Raw genomic sequence first — 19,613 nt, 5'->3', positions numbered from 1 at the left:
TTTCTCTAATTTCCATAACTATAAAGTTATGAATAACAATTTCATTCTAATGGTGATTTCTGTACTGCCTAGGGTGTGCCTGGAGATCCTGGAGCTGTTGGTCCATTGGGCCCTAGGGTAAGTGTTTTCTTTCAGAGTTTAAATATTCATTACGTTTCTCTGAGGTTGGAAGTTGATATGTAATACAGACATTAACAGCTAAAGTCAGTATTTGACCTTTTCCCCCGCCAACAAAATGTTTGTAAATATAGTTATGTTTCAAGCCATTTCTGTAAAATCTATCACCTTTAATTATTTTGTAGTTCTTCAAGTGGTGTTGAGTACTCGCTGCTAAATTATTTGGTTTATGCTGTGAAATACAAGTTTTAGTTTGCTGAACAACATATTTCTCCCACTTCTAACAGTAAAAGCATAAAGCTAGTTTTTATTTGATCAGTTCTCCTAGGATTTGTTCATGGACTCTGAAGTTCTGCACTTATGGTGTGCTTAGGATTTTGTATACCAGAACTGTACCCTGCCTTCTAAAAAAATAATAATTTTCCATTTTGTAGGGAGAACGTGGCAATCCAGGGGAAAGGGGAGAACCAGGTGCCTCAGGACTCCCTGGTGAAAAGGGTATGGCTGGAGGTCACGGTCCTGATGGTCCAAAGGTAAACTGAGTGGAGATTTGGATTGCTGCAGTGATGTGATGTATAATTCTGCTCATTTGCATGAATGTAAGAGAGCGCTTTTTTATTATAAATATGAAAGATATCTCCATTGTATAAGGGAGGAAACACAAGTTACTGTGAGTATAGCAATATTAGTAACACTTAAATGTTAAGCATTTTACAGTAGAACTGTGCAAAGCCATTTCTGAGCTGCAGAAAACCTTCTAGCAATGTTTTAAGAGCCATGCCAGTTTACACAAAGATACTTGGCAGGCTTGAGAAGTTAAAGTAAAATGCTGAAAGCTGCCTGCCTGCATGCATGTACCTGCTATTGATGTGATTAGGCCAGGAAAGTCACACCAAGCAGGGAGTGCCTCTAGTTATGTAACACCTGAGCATCTGTGCCCCTGGCACGTCTACCTTTACGTACTTTCTATTCTAAGCCTATATGGCATCAAGGTCAAGGCAGAAAGATGCTCAAGGTTCTTTGCTTTGTCTGTTTTCATCTCCAGTATGCACTGATTAAATACTAATGTATTTGGAAGAACTATGGTATTGCAGTTGAACTTCCTGAGTAACACAATGGGAAAAGAAAAGTATTTGGATGTGAATTAAGTCCAAATTTCAGATAAAATTATTACTTAAAAGTGTACCATAGAGACTTCAACTTCAGGCACATTATGTTCTGCTTCTCAGATGAATAGGCTACAACTTGTTTGCTCTTTGTTCCAGGGAAGCCCAGGTCCTAGTGGGACACCTGGTGATCCAGGCCCACCAGGCCTTCAGGGCATGCCTGGAGAAAGAGGGATTGCTGGAACACCTGGCCCTAAGGGTGACAGAGTAAGTCTGTTTATTTCTGTCCTCTTGAGTAGAACAACCTGTCCCTTAACACTGCAGCTATTCCAGGGTATGACCTGCTCAGCATTCAGTGCCATAACTGGGACTTTCTGGCTCTTTTCCATAGGGTGGTGTTGGTGAGAAAGGTGCTGAAGGTACAGCTGGAAATGATGGGGCAAGAGTAAGTAAATCTGTCACTCTCTTTGGACACACTAAAGAGAGCTTGTCTTCACACACGGTTTTGTTTACTGTGTTATCGTCCAACTTTTCAAGGTTCTCAAGACTGCTGTGCACAATGTTTTGGGTTATCTGTGTTCCAAGCCTCTATCTTGTATTATCAGTAAAGGGAGTTAAGAGGTCAATGGAAAGGATTCCATTGATTTGGGATTTGTCTAAGTTGACTATAGTAAAAAATATGAAAAAATGAACAGGCAGAGATGAATAGGCAAAAAGCAGACCTTCCATCTCTGAGTCTTGGACTAAGGCAGATTCCTTCTTATTGTCTGGATTGAGTTGTCAACAGTCTGTCCTGAGTTTCACAGGTGAAAATTCCTGAAAATGTACTAAGCTTCATATGATCAGCAAGTTGGAAAGCTTTGAATCTCCATTGCGTAAATAAGGTCTCTTGTCCGCTCAAGATGTGTTTAGGACACACTGCACACACTCTGCTGCATAGACCAACTGTTCAATAATCCCAGTTGTGCTGGGTTTTCTTTGTATGCACTGACCATTTTTCCTTCCCAGATATTATCTGAGTTATTTTTTACGTGAATTGAGACTGTATCTGAGATTCTTGGGTTGTGCAAACCAGTTGTAGTATGAGCTGCTAAGCATTTGGAAATCTGAGGTAAAGTCAAACTATGAGGATCCTGTCTGGACTAAATTTTTAGTTACAGAGGAAAAATGTTTTTAAGAAATCCTACAATATGGAAGCACTAATCTGTGAGCTGGAATTGGTTATACAAATCAAACATTACCCAAAGATACAGAACAGTTCTTAGTCATTGTAAGGCATGTTTACAGCTTACAGTAATTAAGGAACAGGTAAAATAAAGGTGAGCTGAGGGATCATTATGTGGAGTTGATAGGTTGGGATGGAGAACTTGAAACCTCTTTACCTAACTACCTCATGAAGAGAGAAAAGACAATTTTGAGGAGTTTGGAAGATATAACCGAATCTTCAGAAGTAACGACAGACACTTTGAAATTAATTTAAAATTAATTCTTTTCAGAATTAAGAAACAGAGCTCTGTGTGAGTGGGGAAAAAGGACTTGATTTCTTTTTGAGAGCGCAAAATGAAGCTGGGTTGGTTTTTTTTTTTTAAATCATTGGCCTTATTCATGAATACTGCATAAAGCAGATGACGAAGTTAGAGAATAAAGAGAAAATGAAGGAGAGCAGGTCTTCTGTGGGGAATTTGGGCCGTTGGGAGAGGAAACACAGGTCAGTTTTAGATAAAGAGAAAAGAATTTTCCAGAGAAAAATAAGAATTCAAATGAATGAAGAAGCATATAGGAATGGTAATATATGAGAAGTTTTAAACTAACTGTTTTGGAGCATCACTTCTCTAACCTCCTTTCATCTTAATTTGTTCAAAAGGGTCTCCCTGGTCCAATAGGCCCAATGGGTCCAGCAGGTCCCACTGGTGAAAAGGTAAGCAGATTTTTATTCCATTCCCTACTAAAGATTCTTAATATTATCAGACTTCATTAGCATTTTAATGATTCAACAAATAAGTTACTGGAGAAATAAAAACCTTTAATTTTATTTTAAGGGTGAACCAGGTCCTCGAGGTCTAGTTGGTCCTCCTGGCTCTCGTGGAAACCCTGTGAGTAAACATGCTTTGTTTTTGTCTGATCCTAACACTGATCCAAAGTCAAAGCATTTTTCTTATTTGCTGATATATTTTCCTCTTTTTCTTTCCCTTTCTTTGTAGCCAAATCTGAAGTTCTGACTTGTTGCTGTGCACTTGCAAAACTATTACCAGATTTTCTTCCTCTGACCTCTTATTGTTTTAGGGCAAACTTTATAGATTTACCCTCACTTACCTCACTCCTGAAACTGTGCCACCACTTTTAATTGTGTCAATGTTTTTAAAAGCATGCCCCTAGCAGATACCACTGTGCATAAACAGATATTTAGATGGGCAAAGCACAGAGGTAATCCTTAGTTCATCCAGTTATGCAACTCTTGTCATCTTCCATGTATTAGTGATTTTAAGTATTTTAAGGGTTGACTTCAATTGGGGAATTAGAGACTCGGCCCTTCTAGATCCTTCATACTGCTTGAAATTGATTATGTCCCTATCATAAATCAGAACAGTCTTATTTCCAGTACAATTTGGAGCAGCTTCCACCCTTTTAGGGAGTGCTGGAGTTGGCAGCCTTCAGCTACTTCTTTTCCAAGCAAATGTTGTGTGGAAAGCTCAGCTGAAGCCTATTCTGACCTTATAGGAGATTACATCTTTGAACTACTGTTTTTTTTCCCCAGTGTGACTGGAGTGGTAGGTTGCATGAAATGTGTGCTCTTTGGCCATCCCTGGAAGGGCTGGGTTGTGACCAGAATTTCTCCTAGTGCTGTTTTAGTGCTTGCCTGTTTCTTCCACCTCTCAATTCTGAAAGCTCAATATAGTCTTGAACACATGGCAGATTTTAATGTCGTAGCTAATGTCCTTTATTTTATGATCAAAAGGTCATTTGATTCTGATTAATAGAACAAAAGTATAGTCACACTTAAGACAGTAAACAGTTAACATCCTTTCTTATCTATGTAACTGGAAATACTATCAAAAGATGATAGTTACAGTTATTTTAACTTTTCTCCCCAGGGTTCCCGAGGAGAAAATGGCCCAACTGGCGCTGTTGGTTTTGCTGGTCCTCCGGTATGTGTTCTGGAACACATGAGTTTCCTTTATTCATGTTTGACATATTTATTCCTTTATTCATGTTTGACATGCTTCATTTCCTTCATTATGAATAATATTGCAGTGTTCTGGATTGGGAGTCACATTCTTGATGCAAAATTAGCTGTTTCTTTTTCCCATCAGTATATCAAGTGAAGAAGAGGGCCAGTAAGCACTCTAGACAGTTGAAGAGTGGTTTTGTTGTTAAGATTATGTAATTGCTCACCAGATTTGATATTTTTGTTAATATGCTATGTTGCTCCTTTGAGATTAAAATGAGGGAAGTTAAAAAATGTCATCTACTGAAGGTAGCAGAGATTTGCCCCATGAGTAGTGAAGGCTGGAATGAGTTGATGGACCAGATGGAATGGAACACCCTAAACTTTCCCACAGCCTAAATATCTTGTTTCAGATCTTCCACACGGGTCACACACCTGCTTCCCTTGGTGGGAAAAGACAACATTTGTTTTGTAGCTGCTGAGGAAAACAAAAAATCTAAAGAAAAAAAAAGTGAGCTAGATAAGTAAAATCTTTAAAATGGAAATACTGGCTTCACAGAATGTTCAGAAAATCTCATGTGTGATCTTCTAAAGACCATGCTAAATTGTTAAATGCAGTGTTTTCTGGACAGATTTGTACCCCTGTTATTTTTTTCAGTTTAGAAATTCCCTTCAGATTTCCTTTGTTAGGAAAGATTTGGTATTGTCTGACCTGATGTTTCTTATAAATATTATTTCTTATAGGGCCCTGATGGTCAGCCTGGTGTGAAAGGGGAACCTGGAGAGCCTGGACAGAAAGGAGATGCTGGATCTCCAGGACCACAGGGTCTTGCTGGGTCTCATGGTCCACCAGTAAGGATGAATAACATTATCACAGAACTAGTGACATAGTCTGATCTTGCTAATTTAAAATGTTCTGGGTGTTCACTCTCACCCCACTCTTTCTCCTTTCTTTTTAGGGTCCTCCAGGTGTTCCTGGTCTGAAAGGTGGTAGAGGAACTCAGGGTCCACCTGTAAGTAGATTTTATGCATTGTCACCTGACCACAGATGATATATTACTGAAATTTTATGTAATGCATCTATTATTCCTTATCTCAGCTTGTTTTTTCAGTCTGTAAATATAACATTTGCTCACTAACTCAGCTGAGCACATTTGAGGTAACTAGTGCCATATTTCTTTTGATAAAGATGGCATTAAAAAGGGTTTTTCTTTTTAGGGTGCTACTGGATTCCCAGGATCTGCTGGAAGAGTTGGGCCTCCAGGACCTGCGGTAAATCAATTGTCATTTTCCTAATAGGTTTGTTTTATAAAATGGTCACCAAGAATCTGAAGATTAAATAAAGCAGGAAAGGTGAAGCAGTGTTTATGGCCTGATGCTGTTGAAGAGAACAGTTTGTCAACACTGACTTCTGTGACAGATTGTGTCATTAAAGCTCATTTGTCTTCAATGCCTTATATTGGTCCAAGACTTTGCAGTGGGTTAAGTAAGCTTTCATATTGCTGTTCAAATTGCTCCAACGACTTGATAGGAACTAAAAACTCCAATGTATATTTTCTTCTATGTTTTACTTTTTTGTCCCTTTAGTGGTGACTGAAGTTAGGACAGTTCTTGGAAAAGGATGAGCCTCTGCTGGGCATTCTCACTGGTGGAGTTTTTCTTATGTTCCATTAAAATAAATTGAAAACAAGCCCACAAACCCAAAATCTCTCATGTTCAAACATTTTCAGAAACACTATAAAAAATATTAGGTGTGGATCATGTTGTGGCTTGAACTCCACACAGAGAATAGTGTCATGCTTGATATCCCTTTTAGTGTTATCATGGGAAAGACAACTTGCACTCATTGTGAGGTTATCATATGTGAAGTTTATGGAAAACTCAAGATCATATATGAAGTCTTTTAAAAGTATTTGAGAAATGAACAAAGGTCTGTTAAAACATTAATTTGTACCATGGGAATGAAAAGTTTGAATATGGACCTTAGCTTGATGATATTAGAATAGGCAAGGGTAAATTTTGCATTAGTGGTTGTACATGTGAGGTGAAAAAACAAAACCAAAATTTAAAAAAAAAGTCTTTTAAAGGAGTGTGTTTGGAATTGAAAACTGGGGGGCTGTGGGTGGAGCTTGGACATAATTCGATGAGATGTTTATTTCATCTCTTTTATTTAATCATAAGAGAGATGATAATGGCCTCTAGCTCATTCACATTTTTTGGCCTTTCTCAGAGGGTGCGTATTTATAGTTAATTGGAACACAGTCATTAGAATTATACTGTCCTGACCAGAAAAGGGTCCAATGTAACTAGGTGCTCTGATTTTTTTTAGGGAGCCCCAGGGCCTGCTGGGCCTATTGGTGAACCAGGAAAAGAAGGTCCCCCAGGTCTTCGTGGTGATCCTGGCTCTCATGGCCGTGTGGGGGACCGAGGGCCAGCTGGGCCTCCTGGTGGCCCTGGAGACAAGGGTGACCCGGGGGATGATGGGCAGCCGGTATGTCCCTTGGTGTTACTCACTGTCCCTGCACCAGCTCCAGGCTTGGTCTCGTTGTTGTTTACAGCTGCTGACATGGCAGTGATGGAGTTTTCTCCTCTGTGGATTTCAGGGCCCGGATGGCCCCCCTGGACCAGCAGGAACTACTGGGCAAAGAGGAATTGTTGGTATGCCAGGACAGCGAGGCGAAAGAGGCATGCCTGGGCTGCCAGGCCCTGCAGTAAGTAACAACCAGGCCATGTGCCAGCAGCCTGGGCATTCTCTGTGTGGGATTCGCAGTGTGGTGCCCCATAGCATGAGGAGAAAGCTGGAAAAATCCAGTTGCAGGAGCGAAGAGTAGGAGAGTTAAATTTCATACAAATACATGAGGTGGAAGGTTTGTTTCTGCCATAATGGAAAGTCTGAACCTGAACTAAGAGTGAGTAATAGTATTTAAGGCTTGTGTCTAAAACGTTCCTATTTGACTTAAAACTTGATCCCTGCAAAAAACAACCCCAGACTCTTCATTTATGCACCCAAAGGTCACTTGAATGTGAGTAGGTACTCTGAAAGCAATGTTTCATCAATTGTGAACTACAGCCTTCCAAACTGCCCTTTGAGCTCTTTGCTCTCATGTAGAATTTAGAGATATTTATTGAATAGCCTAATGATCTGGGAGATCCAATAATTAAATAGATGATTAGTAAAAGTGTTGCTATGGAGGATCTGTCATTACCACTGGATCCATCAAGTCACCTTATAGCTAAAGGTAGTCAGAAATTATTACAGGCTAACAAGATTTGTTGATGTTGAGACAAATTATGTTAATTATTTCAAACTGCATTATATTTTTCTGAAATCTAAAACACCTTAATTATTGCAGGGAATGACATCAGACTTACTGATTTATCAGTAACTTCTTAAAAATCCAGAGTATAATAAATACATATTCAAATTCTGTAAGAACCTTTTCTTAAGATGTCAGGGTTTTTTTCCTTTTACAAATGTAGAAGATAATTCTGTCTGGATTAATGAGTAGTTCAGCAGGTAGCAGGGTTTTTGTGCTTTCTTTGTTTTACGATTAAAATTTTGATATGTTACTTCTCATCTTTTTTAGGGTACACCAGGAAAGCAAGGTCCCACGGGGCCACCTGGTGACAAAGGTCCCCCAGGACCTATTGGCCAGTCAGGTGCCACTGGGCCTGTAGGTGAAGCTGGTCCAGAAGTAAGTATGAAAGCATTGTAGCATGCAAAAAGACTCCTTTTTGTGGATGTTCTCCTCGACTTGAAGTTAGAGGGTAGAAATTAGAGAACAACTTTCTAGTTGTTCTTCTAGAAGTACAAGATTACAGAGGTAATCAACAGCTCTGTTTTTATTCCATTACTCCAGGGACCTGCTGGCAATGATGGTACTCCTGGACGAGATGGAGCTGTTGGAGAACGTGTAAGAATATATTCTTTTCTTAATTTTTCTTAATTTTCTTCTGGAAATCCCCATTTTATTGTAGATTTTCTTTTCATTCAGTTAACCTGGATGGAGAACTTGTTTTTAAAGTGTATCACAGCTTTGAATAAATAGTACCTCTCGAAGCTTAGGATGCCTGGCTAAGAGGCTAAGAACATCTGCCTCTACAAACTCAGGGTCGAGTTCATGCAGCAGGAATATCTTTGTGGATTACAGTTGCTCAGAAATAGATTGGCAGTGCTACAGTTGTGTTGCTTTGGTCTAGACCAGTCCTCTTTAGATAAATAGTTGAAATTGTGTTTTGCAGGGTGATCGTGGTGAACCTGGCCCTGCAGGCTTACCAGGTTCTCCAGGAGGTCCAGGAACTCCAGGTCCTGTTGGTCCTCCAGGAGATGCAGGTCAAAGAGGTGAAACTGTGAGTGACACTTTTTAAAAAATACTTCATTTATCAACAATTGTTGTGTATGTTTTTTGTGCATTGCTTCACACACTTTCTGTATGCAATCTTTGTAGGGCTCTCGAGGTCCAATGGGTCCCCCAGGTCGTGCAGGAAAAAGAGGTTTGCCTGTAAGTTGTCCATGGTCACTGTGGTTTTATCTGAAATGCCTTTTACAGGAAAGTGTATGAGAAATTCAGCTGAAATTAGAATGCCAAGCAGGGCTTCACCTTGTGTTCTGACTGCAAGTGGGTGCAGGTAGCTCTGAGTGGCAAAGCTGTACAAATTAGGATCTGTGTATTTGGATACTCCAGTAATGCTTTGGAAGCCTCTTTATTTGGAGCATGTTGCTGTCTGGGTAATGGTAGCAGCTGAGCTAGCAAATGGCTGGAGTCTCTGTCTAAATAAGGGGTAAAAAGTGATTGCTGAACAGAAAGGGACGTTTTTAGATAAAAATGGCAGAAATACAATAAAATCACCTGTTCCCCTTAAAATGCCTTAATTCAACTCATGAATTTGTGACTTCAGTCCAAAAAAGGAAAATAAACAAAACTCCTCTTTTTTATGTTACATAAGTCTTTTATAATCCAAGCTTGGAACAGAAAATTAATTGCAAACTTGGGAAATTCAAAACAACATTGTCCTGTCCCTAAGCAGATGTCATTTGAGAGGCCGGAAAAGTTTATTGAGTAGTTAGTGATAATGATGCCATTGATAAACTATTTGGAGTCTGGCATTGAGAAATTTAGCATGCAATTTGAGCTGGGAAATATAGAATTGAAAACAGCAGACACATTTCCCAATGAATCTCGAATTAGTGTAAAAAGTTGGCAATTATCAAAACTAACAAAAATGAAATTGTGACAGCAATAGAAGCAAGGTATTTTTATTGGGGAGCCTGGATGATGTTGTCTGTAGTTAGGGAATGTAACTTCTATTGTACCTTAAATCATAATGAAGGTGAAAGAAGCTGTGAGAAGTAAAGATGCAGCCTGGATGATTTCACAATGAAAATATGCTTTATCACAATGAGTCTATGAAAGATTTGTGGTATTTCAATCTTGTCAACAAAAATCATTTGCCGTATACAGTAAGGCAAAGAGACATCTGCGCATTAAAAACTGGTTATGTAAATTATTTATTATCATTACAGGCTTGGGGTTTTTTACTGTGTTATGTGGCTAAGTAGAGTAAATTTGCTACAGCTGTATTAAGCACAACACAGTTTTCTGTAATTACTTGTTTACTCTTTGGTAAAAAATTAAGATTCTCAGAGCTGTCCCAACATCATTTTTTCAGCTTTAAAAGGGAAGGTCTGAGTGCTGTGTTTAAAAGCAAATAAGGGCTTTTTGAGGTCGGGGGTTTTTCTTCAGTTCAGAATTTTACATTTCATCATTGATATTTACAGGGTCCCCAAGGACCTCGTGGTGACAAAGGTGACAATGGAGATCGAGGTGATAGGGGCCAGAAAGGACACAGAGGTTTCACTGGACTTCAAGGCCTTCCTGGCCCTCCTGTAAGTTATGCTGCTTTTACTCTAATTTTATTTGCTTGGTAGTTAAACAGTGTATCAGGAACAAAGTTATTTAAAGTGGAAAAAAACCCCAAACTAGGTATTTTTACCATACTAGGTATTTTTTTCCCACAAGGTGTTTCAGTGGCCTGGCTGTCCATACTTGCTAATATTTTTAATGCAACTTTACAGTACTCTTGCATGATGAGGTAAACCTGTGTGCTGCAAGATGTGTGTTCTCCTATTCTTGTTCTCTTTGCAAGACCAATCCCTAACAGTCAATGAACTGTCTGTGCAAGATTCTAACAGAAGCTGGTAGTTTCAGATAAGCAGTTTAGAGTGTGAAATTCTTTTTGGCAGTGTTCGAGCTCATTAGGCTCATTTGAGTCAAGGAATCCAGTGCAAAATCTCAAGAGGACTGTGAGAGCACCTCTTGCTAATATTATCTAGAACTTCATGATTTTGTTGTTAACTGAATGGAAATGTCATGGAAAACTTTCTTTTTTTTTCCTCACTTTTATTCATTGGTCCTGTGCAAACGCTGAAAGTTTCAACATGCAGGAACAGCGGCAACAAAAAGATTCCAACACCCAAGTTATCTTTTCATTTTGTGATAGTGCTGTCATTTACTCTCTTGTAAGCCACTGTGATTATAATACCTCAAAACCAAGGCTTTTCTACAGAAGTAGCTTTATATGTAGCCAAACACCAGTAAATTCTATTAAGTCACTTAGGGATTAAGGAAAGGGCACTACCCATTTTTTATGTATATTTTAATCCTATTTATACCAAACTGTGTATGTCACACACTAAAGTCTTAAAACTAAAGGAATATGCTCTAAATGGCACAATCATATGATAATTTCTTCTGTGTAGGGTCCTATTGGTGAACAGGGCAGTCCTGGCATTCCAGGCCCATTTGGTCCTAGGGTGAGTATGACCTTTAAGGTTTTCCTTGTTTGTTTTTTTGGGTTTTCTTTTTTCCATGCTCAGATTTCTATTTCTGCATCACTTTTATTTCAATGGCTTTTATTGAGTTTGGTGATCATGTAGTGATCACTCTAATATCTTTTGCTGAGACATCACCTTGTTTAATACAGTAAAGCTTGGCCATGAGTGAAGGTTACAGGTAGATAAAAATGTCAGCTCAGGATGACTACAGGGCTGCAGGCTGTTTTTACAGACACTTTTGCTGCAGCTGATGCAAAGCCATGTATGTGGCAACTCTGCTAATTGTTACTCTGCATCTCGTGCCCCCATGCATGTCATTGACTCAAAAGTAAAGGAGAAATACTGTGCCTTGGGAACATCCAAGGGAGGCATTTACCTCTCAGTCTGTATATCTGTGGGTGTACAGAAGCTGCTCCAGTCTCCACAGCATTTGGAATCTGGAACTGATACCACTTAAATGGTTAAGGAAAAAATATACAGTTGATCCAAGTTATATTGTCTGAGGTGATTCGCTCGAGAAGAGCAGCTTTGAAACTGCCCTCTTACTTTTACAGAAGAAGAAAAAAAGGGATTTTTAAAAGTTTGGTGATAGGCACAAATAACCAGATTGCTTCCTGACAAGATATTGCTTATAATGGGCTGTTTTGTAAAACTTTGTCATTAAATGCTAAAATACCTTCCTTCTGTCTCCTGTATTTTCTAGGGTCCTCCAGGTCCTGTTGGTCCTTCTGGCAAAGATGGAAGTCCTGGTCCACTTGGGCCAATTGGGCCTCCTGGTGTTAGAGGGACTGTGGGAGAAGCTGGACCTGAGGTAAATTGATGGGAATATGGAGGGGAAATGTTGTCTTCAAATAATCACATTATGTTCTTAAATATCTGTGATCTTAAGGCAAATAATAAAATGGGATAGTTTCTCCAACAAACATCCAGGATAACTGTATTTGAAATGGTTCATTTCTTACTTATTTTCATCTTTTGAACCTGGGATGATCCCAGCCTCATCCACCTGTGCTCTCCTTTGGCCAAGCTGGGGCTATTTATTTATTTATTTATAGTCCCAAACTTTGCTGAATGCCCCAGGCATATTCCACGTGTACCAATTCACAATATGCTGTCATGAAGTGGTAGTTATGCCATTTGAAGAAAGATAAATTAAAAAAAAATAGAGGAATTGGAGGAAAAAGTGATCTGGCTGATCATGTGGGGAATTAAAAAATTGTTATTGCTTATTTTGTGGAAGAAGTGGAAGAGGTGGAACAAAATAATGAGCAAGACAAGGCAGTTTTTGCTGTCTTTCTGTCAGGTGTTTCCTGTGTTTATCATGTGCTAATATTCACCCTATTTCATTTGGATTTCTGCTGATTATCAGTATCTCCACTGCTGCCCAGATACCAAGACCTATATGAAAAGTCTATGCTAGAACATAAGAATATAATATGTCTGTAGATACTTGGTCAGTGTAATGAGATGGTACAAGAAATATTACATTCCAATATTTTTTGGTTTGTTTTCCATGTGGGCTTGCATGCTGCCATAAGTTGGAGCACAAAAGCAAGAAATAGAAGTTGAGATTTCGCTTGTCCAGACACTGTGTGTGTTTGTTCAGATGTGCGCTCAGTAGTAAGCATTTGGAATAGTATTTAAAAGTTCTGAACTCTCAAAGGAAATGCTACTTCTGATCCACCTGATACACAGAGCATCAAAATTCATGTGGAGGTAGACTTAGTGCAGCTGAAGAAGAGCTGGCAGGGTGAGATATGTATATTAACAGATATCATCTCACGTGTCACAATTCACAATGACAGAAGAACCTCATAACCTGCTATTTGGGAAAATTTTGTTAGTCAGGAAAACACCTGCTCTTCCAAGTAAGGATGATTTAGATTCTATCCCACAGAAAGCCCAGGTTCTGTGGCTAGAGAGCTCAGCACTTTGCTGGATAAATGTAGAGATGTTTCCAGAGCCAAATTTTCCATCCAAGAAAATGAGGCTGAGGCAACTCAGGGGAAGCAGGAATTTCAAGAAACAAAACTATTAGGCAGGAATCTGAACAAGGAGAGACAGGTGGTTTAAAGGGAATGAGGGCATTCCCTGGTGAAGTTTTCTGGGTGTAAAGTCTAAAATCCGGAGTAATAAAAAGTTGAACAAGGCATTAAGACTGAAATCAGAGAGCAGAACACAAAGCAGAGTGAACACCTCACATGCAGTTCTAATCTCTTACTCCTGTTCTTTAAAAGGTCAATTGTTTATATATAAACTATTCCCTGTGCTTTAGGGGGACCGGCCCTGAAGTTTTGGGTTGGTTTTTTTTTGGTGGCTGGCTTTGCTGTCATTTGGCATAGTATTTACTCTACCGGACCTCTGCTGCCTTTTTGTTTTGAACCTTAGGGTCCACCAGGTGAGCCTGGTCCTCCTGGCCCTCCAGGGCCTCCAGGCCACCTCACTGCTGCCATTGGTGACATTATGGGACACTATGACGATGCTATGGCAGATCCTCTACCAGAGTTTACCGAAGATGAAGCAGCCCCTGATGACCATAACAAAACAGACCCAGGAGTCCATGCCACCCTCAAGTCCCTGAGCAGCCAGATCGAGACCATGCGCAGCCCAGATGGCTCCAAGAAGCACCCAGCACGGACCTGTGACGACCTGAAGCTGTGCCACCCCTCCAAGAGGAGCGGTGAGTGCTCACCCCATCTTCTGTGTGCTCTGGGAGGCTGCCTTGTGTCCAGCACAGGCTTGGTCTTTGGCCTTTTTGCACTGTTGCAACATATTTCTGCTTTTATCTTCCCAGTTATCTCAAGAATATTTTTAAGGTAATGTAATCACTTTTTATGGTCTTTTGTAGGTGAATATTGGATTGATCCTAACCAAGGATGTGTTGAAGATGCTATAAAAGTGTACTGCAACATGGAAACTGGGGAGACCTGTATTTCTGCCAACCCATCTACTGTGCCCCGCAAGACATGGTGGGCCAGCAGGTCCTCTGACTTCAAGCCTGTTTGGTATGGCCTCGATATGAACAGGGGATCACAGGTAAGTAAATACTGTCACTGTTAAGAATTGGCTTATGTGAAACTTGTTGCCTTGTGGTTTGGAAATTTATCTGCTGCCCTGAGTAGATTCTGCTGTAGTCAGAACATTATACTTGTTGATTGACTGCCTTGTATTCAATTGATTGTTAGTACCATGTAATAGAGATAGGAAATAGCTGGGAAAAACAATGCAAACACATCTAATGCAGGATTGGTTAAAATAGACCACTGCAGGATTGGTTAAAATATTGCTGGAATAGATTTACTTCTCTTGATCCCAAAAACATCAGCTTCTCTGTCAATCTTTTGCTAAATTTCGGTCTTGTCCTTAAACAAGTGTATTTCTACCCTAATATATAATCAGATCTCTGCTTTTCAAATTGAATAATACCCTTCCTTTAGAAAACTCTATACTGCTAAAAACTACAAAACTTACTTTATAAATTTGTTTTTAAAAGAAGGTATGATTGTAATCACATGTGTCAAGTTGATCCATGAGGAATCCAGCAGTCTCTAGGCAGGAAAAATTGCACTCACCTTTCTCTTGGGTTTTTTCTCTGTGGTAACTTCTAAAATTAGTCTTAATGATCCTGACAAATAACAGATGTTTAGCCTATGCAAAGTTTATAATTAATTAACCAGCTTTTGCCACTTTTATTCCTAGTTTATCAAAAGCACAGAGTATATCAAGTGCTATTTCATAGGGAGTTATTATCTTTAACTTGAGTATTTGATGTCTAAAAAACAATGCCGTTATCAATTGGATTACTGAAAGCAGTTCAGAACTTTAACAGCTGAGAACAGATGTGATATTAATTGGTTTTTTGAGATGCTTTCACTTATTAATAAACTCAGGAATTCTTGCCCTGAGCCAGGATATCACAGTTGATGTTTAGCTGCCTGCAGAGCTACACAGAGGTGTTTGTAAGTCAGATGCTCTTCAGAGGAACAACATATCTTCAGGAGTACTGTAAAATAATATTTCATTATTTTTGACACACTGTCAGGTTTGGTAACTAGTAATATGAGCTATGTAATGCACTCCTTATGGATTCTAAATAATAAATGCATCCAAGATTACTAAACAGAGAGACCACACTTTATAAATTATGATAGTGCCAGTGAATAAGATTTTCTCTTCACCAGTTTCAGTGAAATGTATAAATTTTTAGTCATTCTTGACTGTTGTTTTTATGTTGCAATGATCCATAAAACATGACTAAAATGAAACCTGCACAGAGAGGGGAAAAAAATCTCAGGAATTTTAGAATTTCTGTTATTTGTAGAAAAATTGCTGGTTCTTTATGGAAGCAGCGGCACTTTGTAGAACATTTGTCAAACTTCCGTGCAAACTGATCAGCTGATAAAGCCCATATACAAATGTATAGTTATTTTTATATAGTCAAACTTTGTCTGTCTGTGCTGTTTCTAAATACAATACAAACCCTACAGAAAACAAGTTGCTAAAGTTGCAATATAACAGGTTCACTGTAAAATGCTTTTCTGTGCTTGATGTTTATCTGCTTCAAGGTTGCTTTAAAGCACTATTTCATATGTAAGAATCCCTTATGGAAATGAGGCAGAATTCATTCCAAAGCTTGGCCTGTTGGTGGAGGCCCAGCTGCCTTTGAGTTGTTTGGTTGCGGAGAGTTATGGTCAAAATTCTCCCTGTTACAGAATGCCTGCCTTTCTTTGTCCTCAATTGGCAGCAAATTGCAAAAGAAACCATTCTTAGATTTTATTTAATAGGACTCCTACTAATCATGTCTGAAAAATTACAATGATGGCAGATATTTCTAAAATTCACCAACTTAATGAATTTCAATGTTCTGTAAGTTGACCGATTTCTTTATTTTCACAGTTTGTGTACGGGGACACAGCTGTCACTCAGATGACTTTCCTGCGCCTCCTATCCAAGGAAGCTTCCCAGAACATCACCTACCTTTGTAAAAACAGCATTGGGTACATGGATGACCAGACAAGGAACCTGAAAAAAGCTGTGATCCTGAAAGGGGCCAATGACCTGGAGATCAAGGCAGAGGGAAACAGCCGATTCAGATACACTGTTCTGCATGACAGCTGTTCTGTAAGTTTGGGGGTTTTGCCATTTGCTGGGGAGGAAAAGGACTTATGTCCCTTTTCATTTCTCTCTTGAATTAGAAAAAAAAAAAACATACCAAGGAAGTTATTAAAATGCTGCAGGATTTTATAATGAATTGTAGAAGTAACTGATCAAGCAGGCATTTTACTAGAGTTCTAGCTTCACATAATAGAAGCCTGTACTGTTTAGAGGCTATTTGCCAATTCCTAGTGCTCCTGCAAAATCCTGCTCCTACTGAGCAAACTGAAACATATATCTTGCCATTTTGCACTTCCCAGTGCTTGTTTACCTCTGGGTGGAATCACACCAACTGGTGAGGTAACCACAAACATTTGTGTGCCATCTGGGCAAGGTTATTGCAGCAGCATTGTGGAGGAAACTTATTGTTACTGTGACCAAGTTGAAAAGGAAAATAGTCCTCGGAGATTCTTGGTGGGCATAGAAACCAATAAGTAGATTTTTCATGTTCAGCAGCAGTTTCAGCCAAGTCCAACATACTGGAAAATATTTCTAAGTCTAGTTTTGCACCTGAAAAATGTACTCTGTTTTAAAGTAAGCCCCCAGTTATGTGTGCAGGCACATGTTATTAACACATAGAGAATTTCATAGCATAGAGAAAAATCAGTCTGATAGGTTTGCTAATTACTGTATTTAGGTACATTTCAAAACAACCAAGGTGCAGTGCAGACAGTGTTGCTCCAGGTGTTATTCAGCAAAGGTACAGTGAGACCCTCCTGAACAATCAGACTGAGTCACCAGCTTTGGGCTGTGGCTTTTGGGCTGTTGCTTTTGGGCTGTTTTGGACATGAGCTCTGGCCTAATGCCTAATTTTTTTTTTTTTTTTTTTTTTTGTCCTTTTTTCCCTGTAGAAGCGTAACGGGAATGTGGGCAAGACTGTGTTTGAGTACAGAACCCAGAAAGTGGCACGCTTACCTATCATCGATATTGCACCGGTGGACATTGGCAGTACCGACCAGGAATTTGGAATTGAAATTGGGCCAGTTTGCTTTGTGTAAGAGCAAGGGGGGAATTTAACACACTACCCAGCAACAGCAGCAATTAAACATGAACTTAGACTGATTGAAGTTAATCCTGAGACTCTTGAAGTAATGGCTGATATTGGATCAGCATTGTATATACAGCTCTTTTTAAATGCCCGGCCTCCTTTTGAATATTTATTTTACTTACAAACCTTCTGTTTTCAATGATTGAAACCAATGTTTTAGTACAATTTTAAGAGGATCAATGACCACCATTTAAAAGTAATATGAATATTTTTCCTCGGTTTTGCTTCAAATTATTTTGACTTTTCCAGGTATTCAAAATAGTTTTATTGTGAAACTATGTAAAGCTCTAATGGTTATTTCTTTTGCTTTGATGCATACTGAATAACAGAAAAGTAGAGCACTTTTGTGAACCGTTGGCTATATTTCAATCATACCTACTCCCTCTACCCCAGTTTGTGTTCCTGTGGTTGCCATTCACAGAAATCTGTGTCTCTTGTAGAAGAAAATCTCTTCAGACAAGACCATCTTAATTTGGCATTGTTGTTCCTGCACTTTCCTATGTAAGTCTGCTCAGAAGAGTGATCCATAGCCATGGTTAATTTATGAAGTAAAAACATTACTGGGGTAAATATGAGTTTTCAGTAGGGGTGTCCCATATCTTAAATTTTAAGGCTAGATTTCAATTCTCACATTGTATCAGTGTAATTCCATTAAATTATCCTTAATCTTCAAAATACGTCTTGAATCCAATACTTGTTGATTTTCCAATATTTGCCCATCTAAGAAGCCATTACATATCAAATTATACAGATGTCTTATATATGGTGCCAATTTCTGTACCTTGCAGACCATTCACATGTATACCAGACCAGTTGCTAATAAATAAAATTTAGAAATTCCTTGGTTTTAGCTGACATCCAGACATGCATCACTAGTAATTTGACTTGCTGGCCTTGAGCTGTCAAGGCAGGAAAGTTCCATCATTTCTTAGCATGAGCTACCTCATCTCTGGAAGTTGGGATGCAATTAATATTCCTTTTTTATTTTAGATATTAAAAGGTGCTATGCTTCTGTTGTTATTTCAAGATAGGAGATAGGCAGGGCAAAAAAAAAAAGCAACAAAGTGATGGTGCTAAATGACTCTCTAGAAGGCTGACGAAATAAAGATGCCTATTGTCAATGTCATGTTCAGAGCTTAGCTGTTAGGCTTACAGTGTTTGAGAGAACAATGTTACAGTGCATTTATTTGTTGGTCATTCAGTATATAGAATGTTTTGTACCTCCAACATGCTTTATTTTGTAAAGTATGTGGGTACAAACTTACTTAGGTTTTTTGTTTCTTTACTGCATCTGTGCTCTCCACGGTTTTTTGTTTGTTCCTTAAAAAAAAAAATAAACAGCTGGGGCTCTCCCTAAAGAAAGTCATGCACATAGCTTTATTCATGTATCTTTGCAAAGCATTTAATTAAATACATGCTTCTCGCTATGTAAGTGGTTTCCTTTTTGTAAAACTCCTTCCAGTGTGTTCATTCCGTATCAGTTCATTCCCAGGAAATTAAAAATAGAAGTATTTAATTGTTGTTTGGTTGCTCTTTGCATAAATAATTTGCAAGGCATTCTGAAATATTTTGAAGGTAGGAATAGAGGAGGGTTTGTATAGTGCCTTGTGTGTCAGTTTTTACAGGTAGCTGTCAGGGGAGGTAAGCACTGGGAAGTTGACAGGTTCATGATCATGTAATCTGTTTGCTTTTACTGCCAGTGCAGGAACTCTATGATTTCTTTATTGCTAGCATGAAATGATTTCTATAAATATGTGAGTCAGGAGTACTGGATCCTAGAGAAGTTTTAGATAATATTAATTTCACTGAATAAGCTGAAGTGGAATGGCTTGCTGCAGTATGTTCAAACAGAGGTGGCTGTGGTCATATCTCTATAGCACAATTATCCAGATGCACAAAATAAATAATATTTGGAGTATAGGTTTATGTTTGGAATTTAGTTTTAATCTCTAATTTTAATCAACAGAGTATTATAATCAATGTTTGGTATAAATACTTTGATAGGTTTTTGAAGAAGAGTATTTCTTTATGAAAAATACTTTTCTTTTCAAGTCTCTCTTTACATTTCTCTCTCCTCAGTATTTCCTCAGCCATGTGCCTTGAGCATTGAAAAGGAGCTTTAACTAGAGAGCCATCTGAGGTAATATTCTGTAAAAGCCAGGACTGGAGAATCACTGAAGGAAAGTC

At 38.8% G+C, this 19,613-nt stretch overlaps 1 protein-coding gene across 4 annotated transcripts in view; it reads left to right on the top strand.

The window, feature by feature from the left end:
• The window catches only part of COL5A2 (collagen type V alpha 2 chain), a 141,827-nt gene extending 122,974 nt beyond the window's left edge, over positions 1–18,853 (top strand). For all 4 annotated transcript variants that reach the window (XM_085065983.1, XM_085065984.1, XM_085065982.1 and 1 more), the window contains 23 exons: positions 73–117; positions 552–650; positions 1,383–1,490; positions 1,615–1,668; positions 3,088–3,141; positions 3,263–3,316; positions 4,316–4,369; positions 5,134–5,241; positions 5,349–5,402; positions 5,608–5,661; positions 6,719–6,880; positions 6,993–7,100; positions 7,977–8,084; positions 8,250–8,303; positions 8,632–8,739; positions 8,838–8,891; positions 10,169–10,276; positions 11,150–11,203; positions 11,928–12,035; positions 13,613–13,904; positions 14,073–14,260; positions 16,121–16,345; positions 17,230–18,853. In XM_085065983.1, coding sequence (XP_084922109.1) covers positions 73–117; positions 552–650; positions 1,383–1,490; positions 1,615–1,668; positions 3,088–3,141; positions 3,263–3,316; positions 4,316–4,369; positions 5,134–5,241; positions 5,349–5,402; positions 5,608–5,661; positions 6,719–6,880; positions 6,993–7,100; positions 7,977–8,084; positions 8,250–8,303; positions 8,632–8,739; positions 8,838–8,891; positions 10,169–10,276; positions 11,150–11,203; positions 11,928–12,035; positions 13,613–13,904; positions 14,073–14,260; positions 16,121–16,345; positions 17,230–17,376 — 2,400 coding nt within the window. In that variant the 3' untranslated portion in view covers positions 17,377–18,853. The remainder of the gene's footprint in view (positions 1–72; positions 118–551; positions 651–1,382; positions 1,491–1,614; positions 1,669–3,087; positions 3,142–3,262; positions 3,317–4,315; positions 4,370–5,133; positions 5,242–5,348; positions 5,403–5,607; positions 5,662–6,718; positions 6,881–6,992; positions 7,101–7,976; positions 8,085–8,249; positions 8,304–8,631; positions 8,740–8,837; positions 8,892–10,168; positions 10,277–11,149; positions 11,204–11,927; positions 12,036–13,612; positions 13,905–14,072; positions 14,261–16,120; positions 16,346–17,229) is intronic.
• The last annotated feature ends 760 nt before the right edge of the window (positions 18,854–19,613 follow it).

The sequence above is a fragment of the Lichenostomus cassidix genome, chromosome 7, assembly GCF_008360975.1.
Source record: "Lichenostomus cassidix isolate B80296 chromosome 7, HeHo_3.0, whole genome shotgun sequence".
Taxonomy (NCBI): domain Eukaryota; kingdom Metazoa; phylum Chordata; class Aves; order Passeriformes; family Meliphagidae; genus Lichenostomus; species Lichenostomus cassidix.
The sequence above is the reverse complement of the archived record's forward strand: the minus strand, read 5'-3'. Positions and strand labels throughout refer to the sequence as shown.